The following is a 16,742-nucleotide window of genomic DNA, read 5'->3' on the forward strand; positions in this document are numbered from 1 at the left end:
CTGGATATTTTTTCCAAGGTTATCTTGTGGCTCTCCACACCTTCTCTCCTGCCTTCTACTGAGGGTTCATCCTGATGTTCTGTCTTCCTCTCCCCCTCTGCCTCCCTCAAGCTGCCCCTCCCCTCTGGCCACTGGCATCTCCCTCTGCAGCCATTTTGTTTTGCACTGCAGGAGGGAGGGGTACCAGGTTTCCACTGCGGCATCTGCCTGTGTCATGCCTGCCAGGTGCTTTGTGACGCACTTGTTGCATGTTAAATGGGTTCCCGATAAACCCCATTTCTGCTCTTTTCAAAGAGTAGTCAATCTGTAGTTTATTTATTTATTTGTTCATTTAAAACATTTATATAGCTGCCCATGTTATACTGAACTCTAGTTAAAAAAACAGGACGTCTGTGGAAGTGTGTGTGCTTATGCTACGTGTCTCTCTCACAGGGAGAGATGGAGGTGCTGCCTGTAACTTTCTCCCCTTTTCTGCCCTTGGAAGTTTCAGATGACAGGCACTGAGTACAGTATAGTTCTAACCTGTCCCTCTGGTAACTTGATCGGTTGCTAAACACCATATCCAGGTAACTACCTACAGTGAATCAACCCCAACCAACCTCCCCTTAAAGAAAGTGATTAGGGATTGTCACTCCTGCCAGCCAGTGGCACTTGCAGAAAGAGGAAATGAAGCTGGGAGAATCCACCAATGGCTGCCCTTAAATTATCCTATGTGAAACCTGGAAGGACTTGCTGGTCAGATTGCTGAGGCAGGATAGGACTCAGGTGTTGGGGCAGTACAATTTAGGCTGGAATACATTTCTTCCAATTCAAGGAGTGGAGGAATGAGCATATGAACATGGTTGTGAGAAGGACCCTAAGCTAATTTTCAAATTGTGGGTAGAGATTAGGAGAAAGTTAGGCATATTTTTCTTCCATAAGTATTTGTCTTTCCCCCACACAAATTTTCTTTTTTCTGATTGTCCAGTCATTTTAATCTGTTTTTGCCTACTCCTTTCAATTCTATTTCCTTGCTTGTGTACTGTAACTTTGAGGATGCTACTAGATAGGAAGAGATATGGGAAGTGTTGGAAGTGTTAGCAAATCAGCATGCCTCAATTAGCATGTAAATTGAGTTTGTTCCCAAGATGCAACTCTCCATGCTTGTTAGACGAAGCTGTTTGTTGCCACTCCACTTCCTCTTTTCCTCTCTTCCTCCTCCTTCCACCAGGAGCAAAGCATGCAGCATGCTTTGCCTTCTGCTCCATCTTGGGTCATGCGGTCAGCCTAAGAAAAGAACCTTTTTCCCATTTTTCTTCTACGCAGCTCTTGGCAGCTGTAGGGCTGAGAGTTTAGGGTGAATTACGTTTAGAAAGAACAGAAGAGACAAAGGACTTCATTTTCCACTGAAGATGGATGTAACAACCAAGAATAAAATGAGTAAAATATTCTTTTACTTACTATGTCTCAGTATGTAATTCTTTATGCTTGGGTGGGCTGAGTATGTAAGATTAATAACCTGTGTTTCTCTGACGGGCTCATTAAAGCCATTTAAGATGATATTCTTTTTCTGTGCACAGCTCCTCTGCTGTGTTAAACTCTGCTCCATTATGTCGTCCTAGCTGTCCACTAATGGCTTCAGGAAGATGTGTATATGGTAAACAATTACCCATTAAGAGAAGTGAGTATGGAGGACATGCCGCCTCTCTCCATTGTTTCTTACAAAGGAGGAAGGGAAGGGGGCAGGAAGGAAGACACTAGAGGCAAGGGGTTGATTTCATCATCAGTAATCCAATCTGGGAAAAGTATCAATCCCATCAATGGACTAGAAACCAGGAGACTGAGAGTTTTAGTCCCGCTTTAGGCATGAAAGCAGGCTGGATGACTTTGGGCCAGTCGCTCTCTCTCAGCTCAATTCACCTCACAGCATTGTTGTTGTGAGGAAAAGAGGAGGAGGAAGGAGTAATAGGTAAGTTCCCTGCCTTAAGTTATTTATAAAAGTAATAAAGGTGGGAAAGAAAATTATTTATTTATTTATGTGCTAGAAATCTCCCCCAGACATTCCTGAAGGCAGCTTTCACATCTTTGTTGCGTAAGCTGTAAATGAAAGGGTTGACCAGAGGGTTGACTACTGTATAGAACAATGCATTTCCCTTGTCCCAATCTGGAGTGTGTTGAGAGTTGGACCTGGAGTACATGATGAGAATGGAGCCATAAAAGAGGGTGACTGAGACCAAGTGAGCCAAACAAGTAAAGAAAGCTTTCCGTCTCCCTTCAGCTGTACGGATGCGGACTATAACTGCTGCAATCCCAATGTAGGAGCTTACAATGACAGCTGTGGTTACTAGCAAACTACAACCAATAGTAGCTTTCAGGATGAGTTCATGCACTCGTGTATCATCACAGGCCATCTTCACAAGTGGTAGCACATCGCAAAAGTAGTGGTTGATGACATTACTACCACAGAAGCGTAGGCAGAAGGTGTTACTGCTATGTACAATGGAATTGGCAAAGCCTGCTACATAAGCTCCTATCACCAGCTGGACACAGAGCTTCTTGGGCATGGCAGTGGTGTAACGGAGTGGGTTGCAGATGGCCACAAAGCGGTCATAGGCCATGAAGGCCAGTAGGAAACATTCGCTGAAGGTTAATCCAGCAGAGAAGAAAAACTGGGCTGCACAACCAAGAAGGGACATTTGTTTGTCCTTGGACACACAGTCAGACAAGATGCGAGGAGTGTAGACTGAGGAGTACCAGATGTCCAGAAAGGAAAGGCTGCCCACAAAGAAGTACATGGGTGTGTGCAAGCGGGAGTCTAGGTAGATCAGAGCCATGAGGCCCAAGTTCCCCGTCAGTGTTAGGGTGTAGGAGGCCAAGAACAGCACAAAGAAGATTATGCATAGAAATGGGTCTGATGTAAACCCAACCAAGACAAAGTCAGTAACCAATGTCCGATTGCCTTCCACTTCCATTGTTTTCATAAGCATAATCTGTTTACAGAGAAAAGAGAAGTCAGAATTTTGCAGTTTTCAGCCCTGGATTAGAGCATTCATGCTATGATTTCAAATCATATGTTGAAAACACTGACATATTTGGTATGCTGTTGCTAATATTGCTCCTAATGGATTTTGCTTCTAGTTTTGGAACATTCTATAAATATGTACAGGATGCATGTTTGAATTTGCACTCCATGTTTTTTGCCAAAATTATCCAAAGGGAGGTCTCTTTATGTGGCACTACCAGACTGACCTGATCCAACTGAATTTTTTGGTGAGTATAGGCAACAATTTTCATGTAGACAAATGCAACTGTAAATGGGAGGGTGAGGGATTGAAATTTAGCATGTTTGTAGAAAGAGTTAAATGGCTCAGAGTGTAAACAAGAAAGCAGCTGCAGAGGTGCAGGGAGGGGACTGTGTTGAGGACTGCGATAGGACCCCTGCCTCAGTGCCTGGATCCCCAGCTCTGCTGAGGAAGGGCTTCCCTTGGTGAAGCAAGTCTAACCATGCCTGTGTGAAGAGCGCAAGTGGCTGAGAACAGACCAGCTATCCTGAGCAGAGAAAGGCCCAAGGGGGACAAAGGAGAAAATCAAACTCTCCTTTGGGCAGGAAGATGAGAGCAGAGCTTGGACCTCAAGGGAATACGAAGTCCATGTTCTGCACCCGAAGCCGGAGGGCTTCCACCATTTCTGGGCTTCAGAGACACATCACGGCCTTCCATCGTCCGTGTTATAAAATCACTTTTAAATCAGTATAGTCAACCATCCCAATATTTTAAAAGCTTATTTTCGTAGGGGCCACAAAGGAAAACAGAAAGGAAAAGATGAGGGGTTGCAATGATCCAGTACGTAGCATCTCAAGTTAAGATAAACAAAATCATGCTAGTAGGTTTTGTCAGATTGAGATGGAGAAGAAAGTCTCTTGATCACTTCCACAATGGCCAAAGGAACAACGAAGCCTAGAGGCACTTTTGCGGCAACAAAGTATAGGCAAGAGGTTGGCTTCATGGTCAGGAGGGGAGGCATAAAACTATTTAGAGTTTGGGCTCCAGGCAAGATGTGGCCACTGTCATTTGTCTGGAGAACACCAGATTTGGCAGGGCCTCCCACTGCTGAATGAGGAATGGGGCATGGATAAATACCTGGTCAGGTCCAAAGGCCCAGTTTTGTGCATATAAATTTCATAAACATTGATGTATTTTCAGTCTGTAAAAAACAAAAAGTGAAAAATGATGCATAACCCTTTGATCTCATCTACACTTGTATCAGCATCTCACAAGGCATGCCACGAATAGACTGTTCTGGAAGAATGGAAAAACTGTAACTGTTGAAGAGGAGAAATAAAGTGCACTTGTCAGCCTTATAACTTTAGCTTTAGGCTTTGGAAACAGAGCCAAAAATGCCTCTAAACTGGTCCAATTATTTTAAATGTTGCAAAAAAACTGAATACCATGAGCACCAGAAGGAACAGTTCCCCATAATTGGCAAGGATCTGATGCCTATGTTGTGTACATTCTTAAGCAGATAAGCATATCTTCCTAAAAAAAAATTTTACTAGGAATTTATGTCTAGATTCCCAAGACCTTAAAATGCATTTTGATAATATCTGCTTTTGCATAAATGAATCTGCACTGATCATTGTACTAACTGGGAATTCTTATTTTATTTAAATTATATGTTGAATTAAATTCTTTCCAATCAGATCAAGACAGCACAACTGTTTTCTCCCCATTCCTTTTTACCACAACCTTGTAAGATATGACAGGCTAAGTGAATGTGACAAAATTAAGTATAAGTCAGTGAACTTCATAACTGAGCAGCAGGATGTGAACCTGGATTACTGCATTAATCGTAACAATCTGGCACCCTAGCAGTCTATTCCATGCCGGTTATGGACTAACGAAGTCTCAGATTGGAAGGATGAAGGTCACCCATCCATGTTCTACATAATTAGCTCATCCGAGGAAGGTGCACTCACCAAATGGGCAACTTGCATCAAATTAATATGTGAAGATGCTCCCAGTCCCTATTCTCAGCCTTTGCTTTTTGGCTCATGACTCTCCTCCCCTTAATCTGGTTTGGCAACATTAGGATTAGATTCCACAGAGTCAACCTTGCCATCCGTGTTCCATCATCAAACACCTTCCAATTCACTGCCAATATCACTATTAACGACATTTGGACCTTCATACATCAGCGAAGCTTTATATACAACATCGGCTCTATTTCATAAGCAACAATCTCATTCAGTTAATGTTCTGTTGTTGCACTGTTACCTTTCTATTGTTGAAGAATCAAATACTTCAACCAAGCGTTCTTAATCTGGTCACTCCCTGCACCCCCAGTATATCCAAATATCTAAACAATTCCCAGGATTGTTTTCTTTTGTTCTAGTTTGCTATACTTGTATGTTCTTTCTTTTATATCACTTACTGAATGGTGCATTAAAGTTCGAGGCAATAAAAGGTGTGGAGGCAAATTGTCCACAAACTAAATTTTGTCCCTTTATTTTTGTTGTTGACATGAATGCCAATTTCGTTGATACCATGCCGATGTTTTGAGCCACCTTTTGTTAAAGAACGGATAGGGGCACATGGAGGGATGGAGTTTATAAAGTTATGTTCTTAGGCATACTGTAAGTCCCATATTGAATCCAATGGGAATTAGTTCCAAATACGTGGGTATAGGACAGCTCTGAAAGAGAATGCCTGGTATTAAAGATGCAAGGTCAGTGAATGAACTTTTTCTGCCCTCAAAACAATCAGCCGGAAGAGAATTGCAGTAGTTCAAAATAGCAGACAGTGAAGCCTTGGGCTGTCTGATCCTAATACACAGAGTAAGCACCAGGTTGGGAAAGATAGAATCAGTGAATTTCACAAAACCAGAGCAATACCAGCTGTCATATTTAACATCTGCATTCTAGTAAGATACTGTGCAGCTGAAATTCGCTACTTTGTTCCATGATACCTTCAGCATTCGGCCTTTTACATCTTAAATGCTTCATGCATTCAAATTCATTAATTAGTGTGAGCCACCCCATGCCTAAATCGCTGTCTTTCCTATAATCCCTAAAATGTCCTGCTCTCCAAATTATCTGATATGATGATGAAATTTGTTGAAAAGCTTCTTGTCTTCCTGGACCCTTGAAATCCTTTGCAGATATTAAGACCGTCTGAACAGTTCCTATGGTATCTGAGGCTTTTCTGAGACATACAATCCTCTAGCTTTCCTAAGCACCTGGGCTGTAACTTGAGTTCATGGTCATGCAGTGCTCTTTGTGCAAGAAACTTCATGAAACTACATTTATTCCAACACTGCTTTAGTTGTTCTCTGTGATTGTCCCCAAAGTTTATGATTGAAATGCATATTTCATATATATCTCCAAATTTCATCAGCAAAACCAGGCACACCACAAGTAAAAAATCCAAACAGAATCCCCCCACCCAAGGGTGAGAAAAAGAAAGAAGCAGAAAGATTTTCTCCCTTTTAATGAGAGTCCCAAACTGTCTACCTGAAGTTGGCTGCTCCACTCTGACTGCCATTCAAGCTATCCTTGAAAACACACCATTTTAGCACAAGAAGCCTCAGGGGTGGGTGTTCAATGTTGTTGTATAAACTGCTTCCTTCTCTGACATACCTTTCTTGTGGCCCAAAGAGCATGTCCACACCCCTCCCTGGTGCCATTCAGTGACCACATTTCCAGCCAGTGGAGCAGCAGAAAAGATCTGCTCTCACCCCCCTTGTGCAACTGCATGTTTTCAGCCAAGCCCATGTTCTTCCTGAGACTCATCTCATCAGGGGGTTGCCATCTTCTGCTTACATCCAGGCTACTATCCCCGTTCCTGAGAGGTGCGAACAGTTCTCTTTCCACTTCATGGAGGCCAGCGGTTTAGGTAATTAACCATTTCAAGGAAGTGTTGTGAAAAGCTCTCCCTGTCTTGTTCTCAGAGATACACCTGAACTTTGTCTTCTATCTCTCATTCTAAGGCCCTTGTCAGTGGTAGGATTAATTCCTGCTTTCTTTTAGAGAAAGTGAGAAGAAACTGGCCACCATGCACGTGATGCATGGACATGCTTTTACAGGAAAACAGAAGTCAGACAAGTAACCACTTCTGAACACCTTGGAACTTCTTCTAGCAGAAAGACGGGGTTAGATGGGTGGGAGCCTGGCTCTGGAAACCTTGACAATCATATGACAAGAAGGGCCGTGTGCGGATTGATCAAGTCCTAGCTGCAGGAATAATAGAAGCTTAGGGGGCATCTCCCTAAATTATGCCCAGAGGCTCCAAACTTACCTGAATGAAGCCGAGTACATTTTCCTGCTAAGACTCTTTGGACAAGCCAACAGATTGGCCTATGTGGGAGTTTTGTTTTTTCCTGATTAAGTTGTCCACATCACTCCCTCAAATTAGACAATCTCAGTTCCCTGTGGAAGCACTTAGATGAAGTTGTTTCTCTTGACAATTTGAAGAGGGAATATTACTATTATGCCAAAAGTTTTTTCTAACTCTTCCAAAGGGAGGGTAATCTAAGAAAAGAAAGTGGAAAAAAAAACCACCATTCCCTAAGGCTATCTGAGTTCTCCAGGTGAACAATCAACTTCCACTTTAAGGGCACTTAGAAGTTCAGCTGCAAACATCACTTGTCTCAAGGCTTTTTCTTAAAAAAAAACCCCTCTAAAATATCTGTTTGATCTTGGTCAGACTTTTATTATTAATAATAATAATAATAATAACATTATTCATAATAAAAGTATTTATTTATTTATATTGATAAGTTTTACTGAAAAAGAACAAGAAGAAAATAATAAAGAAAACAAGAGAAAATAGAAATGTAAACAGAAAAAAGACAAAAAGACAAAAAGTAATCACTAACTATAGATACTATGTATCTATCAAATATTAATGAATATGCAAAAACATATCTAAATCTAAATTAATAATAAATAATACTATTATAAAATGTCATGAAATATATGCCAGAAATAAATATATTGTGTCGTTTTTACATTAACAGGTAACATTGCCTTTTTAGAAAGTCATGTTGGCAGATGCTGGGAAAGCCTTTAGCCCAGGAGAGGTCAAAAAAGTCACACACCAAGCATTTCTATAAAAATAATTTATTTACAGAAAGCAAAAACAAAAACAAAACATTTAAAGGACTTAGCTCCCTTTGGAGCAAGCCTTGCTGAGCTACATTTCCAGCAGAGAGAAAAAGAGGAAGTGAAGAACAAGTCCGGGCAGGATTCCTCCCCCAGGCTAATTTGCATGAAGCACGTGAGAGGAGACAATCTAATACAACCCCTTCACCTGGCCAAAATGATTAGGCACATATAGCAGTCTTAATCTGTTAGTAGGAAAACCTCAACACTCCTTTTACACTATAGATTAAGTTGCAAACCAATCTTCTCTGACAACTCTGTGTGTCTTGGTACAGGAAGAGGTTTGGTTAAAATATCAGCAATCATGTCTTTTGATTCACAATATTTTAACATTATTTCTCCTTTGCTTATCATATCTTTGATATATTGATATCTAATATCGATATGTTTTGTTCTACTTCTGCAGGCTTCAGATTTTGCCATAGCAATGCAAGCTTGATTATCCTCATAAACAGTTATAGGCTGGTTCACTTCCATGCCTATGTCTTTTAACAAATGTTTAAACCATGTAACCTCATTACAGGTTTGTGTTAGAGAATAAAACTCTGCTTCTGCAGTGGAAAGAGCAACAAGTGTTTGTTTTCTAGAATGCCAGCCTAAGCTAGATCCAGCAAATTGAATTAAAATCCCAGAAGTGGATTTTCTGTCACTGACATCTGCTCCCCAATCAGAATCGGCAAAAGCCTGCAATTTCTCAGTTCCAGAGGCATTTAGCATCAGGCAATAATTCTTTGTTCCTTGCAAATACCTCATTAACCTCTTCAATGCTGCTTTTCCAGTAGATGTAGGCTTCTCTACCTGTCTACTTAAAATGGCCACAGAATTTGAGATATCTGGGCGAGAATGATTTGCAATGTACAGTAAACTTCCAATTGCAGATCTATAGTTCTCTGCCTCAGTTAATTGAGTTTCTCCTGTATCTTTCTGAAAATCTATTATCATCGGAGTAGAGACTGGTTTACAGTCTTGCATATTAAAATCTTCTAGGAGCTTTTGAATTTTACTACGTTGGTTTAACAGAAAGCTACCATCCTTGTCTCTGTGTACTTCCAAACCTAGGTAATTGGTCACAACTCCAAGGCTTTTTAATATGAAATGGCTTTTCATGCAGGCTTCAAAATCAAGCCTTTGTTTTTCTGTTGATGTGAATAGCAGCAAATCATCAACATAAATGCACAGATACATACAGCCTTGTTTGTCCTTCTTCATATATACACAGGGATCTGCTTTTCCTTTTTCAAAACCAAAATTCTGCAGTTTTTCATCTACTTTTTGGTTCCAGGATCTAGCAGCTTGTTTTAACCCATAGATTGACTTCTGCAGTTCACAGACTAGATTCTCCCCTTTTTCATAGCCAGGGGGTTGCTGCATGTATAATCTGTGGTCTAAATCACCACAGAGAAATGCAGTTTGAATGTCATAGTGGTTAACTGACATTCCCTTGAGTGCAGCAACTTTTAACAGTAATCTAATTGATTCACCTTTAGTAACTGGTGCAAAAGTCTTGTCAAAGTCTAAATCTTTCCTTTGAGTGAACCCTTTTGCAACCAACCTTGCTTTATATTTTTGGATTTTGCCATCAGCATCCCTTTTCAGTTTGAAAACCCACCTACAACCCAGACAGCGTTCATTGGGAGGTAGATTTACCAGTTTCCATGTTTTATTTTCTTTCAAGGATGCTAATTCCTGTTGCATGGCAGAATGCCAATTTTGTGCAATCTCAGGTGGTAAAGCATTCACTTGTTCTAAAGACTCAGGTTCTGTGAATATGTGAAAAGCCTTTACTGTTTCAGCCTGAAAACGTGATGGAGGAACGCCTTTATTACTCCTCTGAGATCTGCGAGGTAATACAGGGCTTAAATTTTGACTCCTTTCACTTTCCTGAGAAGCATCTATCTCATCAGACAGATCTTCAGTTTGCTTTTCTGGCTTAATGTCCTCATCAGGCAAAAAATCACCATCAGCAAGTCCTTGCTGTTCTCTTGTGGTGGTCAGTTCAACTGGAGAGCTAGAATTTAATCTCCCCCAGTTTTGTTCAGCAAAAGAAGCGCTTTTGCTAATTATTAATTTCTCTCCCATTATGAACCTGTAGCTCCTCTGGCTTTGTTCATAGCCAACAAAGATGGCTTTCTTTGTTGTGGGGCCTCCTTTCCTTCTCTGCTGTTTTGGAATGTGAACCCATGCAGTGCTACCAAACACTCTAAGATGGCTTACCTTTGGTTTCACACCATAAAACAAATGGAATGGAGTGTCCTGAATCATAGAGTTATACAACCTGTTCTGAACATAAGTGGCAGTCGATATTGCCTCTCCCCAGAACTTAAAACATAATCGTGAATCTTTTAACATGCATTCCATCGCATTTTGCAAGGTCCTGCCCTTTCTTTCAGCAACACCATTTTGCTGAGGGGTGTACGGGTTAGAAAGAATTTGTTCTATCCCTTTTTCCACTAGGAACCTTCTGAATTTGTGAGAAAGGTATTCTCCTCCTCTATCACATTGGAGTGCAGATACAGGCCTAGGGAATTTTCCATTTGCCCATGTCACAAAACCTTTAAATTTCTCAAATGCCTCATCTTTATGTTTTAAGATGTAGATAAATGTGTATCTTGAGAAATCATCAATGATGGTCATTGCATACCTTGCTTGTCCAAGACTTGGAGCAAAAGGACCAATAATATCAGAGTGTACAATTTCCAAAGGTCTAGTTGTAACTCTGTCACTGTGCTTACTCACAGGAGCTTTTAGTGTTTTGCATTCTTTGCAAACTACACAGTCTAAGTACTTATCACAGGGTTTTATCTTTAGGTCAGCACACAGCTGTGGCATTTGTGCTATATACTTGAAATTAGCATGACCAAATCTCCTGTGCATCAGGTGTACACATTGGTCATGATATGGTGTGTTGCCAACTGCAGCCTTGCAGCTTGGCTTCCTTGCATTTTGCACAATGTACAAGGAGTCTTTTAACATACCAGTAGCACACAATTTCCCATGTTTACGTATCTCACAACCATTTTTCTTAAATGTTATGATATACCCTGTTGCAGCCAATTGTGCCACAGATAAAAGGTTTGATTGTAAATTTGGCACATACAACACACCTTTTACAGTTTCTCCTAAGCAGGATAAATACAAGTCACCTTGTCCCATAATTTTGGTCACAGACCCATCAGCCAAAGATACACTTTGTCTTTCAGTTTTAGACAGTGACACAAAAGAGCTTTTACAATTACATAAATGACAACTGGCCCCAGAATCTAACACCCATACATCAGAATTACCCTTCTCAGCAACCTGTGCAATTTGGGTTGTCTGAAGAGCCTTCTTCTGTGTTGCCCTTGTGTTCTTCTGCTCTGTCTTTCTACTCTTGGGTCTCATGGCACAGTCTCTTTGCAAATGTCCAGCTGAACCACAAGTGAAGCATCGCTGGCTGGCTAGCGCTGTGGCCTCAGGTTCCTTTCCCTTCTTTTCCCTCATTTTCTGGTCTTGCAGCTTTCCAGAAGAGATGGGGGGGGATCTTTCCTCTCTCTTCTCCCATTCAGCGAGTAAGCGCTGTGTAACATACGATGGGGTGAGGTCTGTTTCAGGCATAGCCTCCAGGGTACAAATCAGCGTGTCCCACGTTGCATTTAGTGAGGACAGGAGGATGTAGGATTTTGTGAGAGGTGTAAATTCCATTCCTCTCTCCTGCAACTCAACAAACAGCTGCTGAATATAATGCAGGTGCTCAGGAAGGCTATCTCCTTCTGCAAGGTAGGCTCTGTACAGCTTTTTCGTCAGAGTAACTTTACTCCCTGCTGTTGCCTTTACATATAAGTCTCTCAAAGCGTCCCAAAGTTGCTTTGCAGACTGCATGCCTCGCACGTGGACTAGCTGATTGTCCTCAACTCCCAAGATAATGGTGGCTCTAGCCCGCTCATCCTGTCTCAGCCATTCAGCACTGGGATTTTGGGGGTTTTGCTCACCAATTGGCAGCCAAAGATTCTCTCTGCGAAGATACATCTCCATCTTCAGGGCCCAATTCAAATAGTTGGTCTCTGATAGGCGCTCCAGAGGCATCACTGAGGGCTGGGAGGTAGCCATGGCTTCTTCCTTCTTTTGCAAGTCACCTCAGCTAGCTTCTTTGTCCTGCAGACCGGCAGTTGCTGGAAAATCTCCAGGTGGCTCCAAAGAAAATCTTCACAGGTCTTTGCTACCTGCCTTTAAATTGTGCATGAGGTGTGGAGCTGACCTCTCTTTTCTCTCTGGGTTTTACTGCGTTGTTTACTGGGCCCATAACCTGTTGGCAGATGCTGGGAAAGCCTTTAGCCCAGGAGAGGTCAAAAAAGTCACACACCAAGCATTTCTATAAAAATAATTTATTTACAGAAAGCAAAAACAAAAACAAAACATTTAAAGGACTTAGCTCCCTTTGGAGCAAGCCTTGCTGAGCTACATTTCCAGCAGAGAGAAAAAGAGGAAGTGAAGAACAAGTCCGGGCAGGATTCCTCCCCCAGGCTAATTTGCATGAAGCACGTGAGAGGAGACAATCTAATACAACCCCTTCACCTGGCCAAAATGATTAGGCACATATAGCAGTCTTAATCTGTTAGTAGGAAAACCTCAACAAGTCATACATGTCTCGAAACCAGTCCTTGAAATTAGAAACAATACCAGTTTTTCAGTTTCTCAAAAATAATTCTCTCAGCAATACCTCATGCCCAATATAACCATAATATCTCAAAAGTAATCCTATTCCAAAATTCTGGGTCATAATTCAATATAACATTAACCTTAAAAGATTTCCCCATAAATCTACTTATTGATGTTAATATATTTTTTCAAAAATAGGCCAATTATTCACAAGACCAAATCATATGAGTCAATGACCCCCTCAAATTTTTTCATCACCAACTGAATAATCTGATCCTCATCCTTTCAAATGTATTCTTTTGGGTGTCCAATATGATTGATTGATTGATTGATTGATTATGTGCCATCAAGTGGTTTTTAACTCCTAAGAACTACGTAGATAGATTTTTTCCATGACGATCTGTCCCTTACCTGGTCTCTTAGATCTTCTAATAGCGACTACAGGTAAGTCCATCCACCTTGCTGCTGGTCATCCTAATCTTTTTCCTTCCACCTTTCCCAGCATTAGAGCCTTCTCTAGGGAGCTGGGTCTTCACATAATATGTCTGAAGTAGGATAATTTGCACCTGGTCATTTGTGCCTTGAGTGAAAACTCTGGGTTGATTTCAAGTGTCCAATATACTCAAAAGTGAAATATTTTGATGAATCGATTTTAATACTGAATTAAAAACAACACTGACATTTTTAAAGACCTGTAACCATTGATATGTCACTATTGGATATTCTAATTCTTTAATCCATGAGATAATTAATATCACTTTGATAATCTTAAATTTTTGATATAAATATGTGGATTTAGTTTCAGACATTTAACTCCATCAAAGATGAGAGCATCTTATTTATTTATTATTTAAAAAATGTATATGGCCTTCCAACTCACGGTGACTCCAGGAGGCTTACGAAAATAAAACCCCAAGTACAAAACTCACTACACCCCAATCCCTGGCAGCAACAATACAATTCAAACAAACCCGAGCGCCCTAAAATGGCCCCTTTTGACACATGTGAGTGATATTCCAGCTATACTGTCATCTGGATTTGATACTGTATTTATGCTCAATGTTATATTTGTATTTGTATTTATTTATGGTATTTTAATGCTTTTATCTCTGTTGTAAACCGCCCAGAGTCCCCCGCTGGGGGGAGATGGGTGGTGGCAACATTTAATAAACAAACAAACAAACAAACGAACAAACAAACCACTTGATGGGCTCTGCATCAACCTGGGATCTTAGGTTTCTTGGTGTCTTGTCTTGTCTTGGTGTCCTCCATATTTCCGTGGCAAACTCCCATGAGAGAACAGAAATATCAGCCATGCTGCAGGCTGCTGTGCTGCTGTGCCACTGCTGGCTGAGGTAAATTCTGACGCAACTGTTCAGTTAGTTGCATCATGGCATTTTGTATGTTGGATATTTATATACAGGTAGTCTTTGACTTATGACAAGAATTGGGACTGGAATTCCCGTCACGAAGTGATGCGGTCATAAAGCATGACCACATCACTTAGCAATGGCAATCCCTGCATGCCCAGTTGCCATCGTTAACCAAATCCCGTGGTCGTTAGGCGAGGCAACTTCCTGCTGGCTTCCCACAACCAAACGCACTGGGGAAGCCGGCAGGAAGTTGCAAGTCCCAGGCTGGCAGGCAGGTAAGGGGCTTCTGCCGGGTGGGGGAGGGAGTGAGGGGGTGCACAGGCTGTAGGGGAGGGTGCATGAGAGAGTGTGAGGGTGCACGAGAGGGACAGCGTGGGTCAGGGAGGGTGTATGAGGGTGCACGGAAGTGCGTGAGAGGCACCATGCGGGTCAGGGAGCGTGTGGGGGGTGTGGGGGGGCACGAGAGGCCATGGCTGCACAAGAGGTGTCATGTGGGTTGGGGAGGGTGCGTGGGTGCGCAGCATGGGTCGGGGAGGATGTGCAAGTAGGGGAGACTTACCCCAGTGACTTGTGACCTTTCCTGCCAGCTTCCCCATTGACTCCGTGGGGGAGTCAGCAGGGAAGGTTGCAAATGGCGATCACATGATTGCTGGCAACTGGTGCTTGGCAACTGGTCATAAGTGCAAACGGGTTGCCAAGTGCCCAGATCAGGATCATGTGACCATGGGGGTGCTGGGATGGCCAGAACTCTGAGGACCAGTTGTAACCACCATTCGTTCAGCACTGTCATAACTTGGAATGGGTGCTGAGCGAAGGATGGTAAATCAAGGACTATCTGAATCCACTTGTTGCTGTTGCAACAGTGCTGCAGCACGGTGTTCGGTGGATAGTGGTGTGCACTGAGGATTGGAGGCGATCTCCAGTAATAAAGCTGAGATCTTCCATCTCTGTTAATGGAGAGTAGGAGACTTGCAAGAATGATATCAGCCCCACTAGATAGACCAGACAAAAAAATCAACTCTACAAGTAGGTTAAAACTACTTTTATTGAGATTGGCTATAAGAAGAGAATCACGCAAGTCTGATTGTTTTGTATTTCCTCCTTCTCCTTATAGTTCAGTGAATTAGGGAGCTGTCTCTCTGAGCTGCTTCTGAAGGTCATCTGGATGTTCTGGACTTAAACATGTGTTGCCTTTGTCACCTTGGCAACCGAGCTTGCATACTTCTGTCAAAGTTATCTTCCTTGCTCTTTACATACATCCTCAGATATATACTGAAGGAAGGAAGGAAAGAAGACCGATACTAGAGAAGAGGTTAATTTGCACATCTGCAATCTAACCTGAACAAAGAGTGTATCAGTGTCATTCATCTGTGTGCTAGGAATCTCCCCCAGACTTTCTTGAAGGCTGCCTTCACATCTTTGTTGCGTAAGCTGTAAATGAAAGGATTGACCAGAGGGTTGACTACTGTATAGAACAGTGCATTTGCCTTGTCTGAATTTGGAGTGTGTTGAGAGTTGGGTGTGGAATACATTATAAGAATGGAACCATAGTAGAGGGTGACTGACACCAGGTGAGCTGAACAAGTGAAGAAGGCTTTGCGTCTTCCCGCGGATGAATGGATATGGACTATGGCTGCCATGATACCAATGTAGGAGCTCACAATGACAGCTATAGTTGCTAGCATACTACAACCAACTACAGCGCTCAGTATGACTTCATATACTCGTGTATCATCACAGGCCAACTTCACAAGTGGTGCCACATCACAAAAATAGTGGTTGATGATATTATTCCCACAGAAGCGTAGGCGGAAGGTGTTACTAGTGTGCACAATGGCATTGGCAAAGCCAGCTATATAGGATCCTACCACCAGCTGGACACAGAGCTTCTTGGGCATGGCAGTGATGTAACAGAGTGGGTTGCAGATGGCCACAAAGCGGTCATAGGCCATGAAGGCCAGTAGGAAGCATTCGCTGAAAGCCAATCCAGCAGAGAAGAAGAACTGGGCTGCACAACCAGCAAGGGACATGTGCTTGTTCCTGGACACACAGTCAGACAAGATGCGAGGAGTGTACACTGAGGAGTACCAGATATCCAGAAAGGAAAGGTTACCCACAAAAAAGTACATGGGTGTGTGCAAGCGGGAGTCTAGGTAGATCAGAGCCATGAGGCCCAGGTTCCCTGTCAGTGTTAGGGTGTAGGAGGCCAAGAACAGCACAAAGAAAATTATGCGTAGAAATGGGTCTGTTGTAAACCCAACCAGGACAAAATCAGTAACCAATGTCCGATTGCCTTCCACTTCCATTGTTTTCATAAGCATAATCTGTTTATAGAGGAAAAAGAAGTAAAGAGTTTTGCAGTTTTGGGCCCTGAATAAAGAATTCATGCTATGATTTTGAAGGACGTGTTGAAAACACTCTGACATATTTGATATGCTGTTACTAATTTCCCCCCAAACTGACTTTGCTTCTAGTTTTTAAACATTCTATAAATATTTATGGGATGCAGGCTTCACAAGAAAATGAGAATATTAGCCCATAATTACAATAGGTGCATTCCGTGTGCTTTCCCAAACCTTTCTGAAGATAGATCTCAT

The 16,742-nt window shown here is 42.0% G+C and overlaps 2 protein-coding genes across 2 annotated transcripts; both read right to left on the bottom strand.

The window, feature by feature from the left end:
* Positions 1-2,009: 2,009 nt before the first annotated feature.
* LOC134489958 (olfactory receptor 9G4-like) lies at positions 2,010-2,951 on the bottom strand. The gene has a single exon (XM_063292834.1). The coding sequence runs from the start codon at positions 2,949-2,951 to the stop codon at positions 2,010-2,012; it is 942 nt and encodes a 313-aa protein (XP_063148904.1).
* A 12,558-nt stretch (positions 2,952-15,509) lies between these two features.
* Positions 15,510-16,451, bottom strand: LOC134489968 (olfactory receptor 9G4-like). The gene has a single exon (XM_063292845.1). It carries the CDS (start codon positions 16,449-16,451, stop codon positions 15,510-15,512), a length of 942 nt encoding a protein of 313 aa, XP_063148915.1.
* Between the last annotated feature and the right edge of the window lie 291 nt (positions 16,452-16,742).

Source organism: Candoia aspera, chromosome 1 (genome assembly GCF_035149785.1).
Source record: "Candoia aspera isolate rCanAsp1 chromosome 1, rCanAsp1.hap2, whole genome shotgun sequence".
NCBI classification, from domain to species: Eukaryota; Metazoa; Chordata; class Lepidosauria; order Squamata; family Boidae; genus Candoia; species Candoia aspera.

Coding starts and splice junctions, on each gene's coding strand:
- LOC134489958 (XM_063292834.1), bottom strand. CDS start 2,951: ATGGAAGTGGAAGGCAATCGGACATTGGTTACTGACTTTGTCTTGGTT.
- LOC134489968 (XM_063292845.1), bottom strand. CDS start 16,451: ATGGAAGTGGAAGGCAATCGGACATTGGTTACTGATTTTGTCCTGGTT.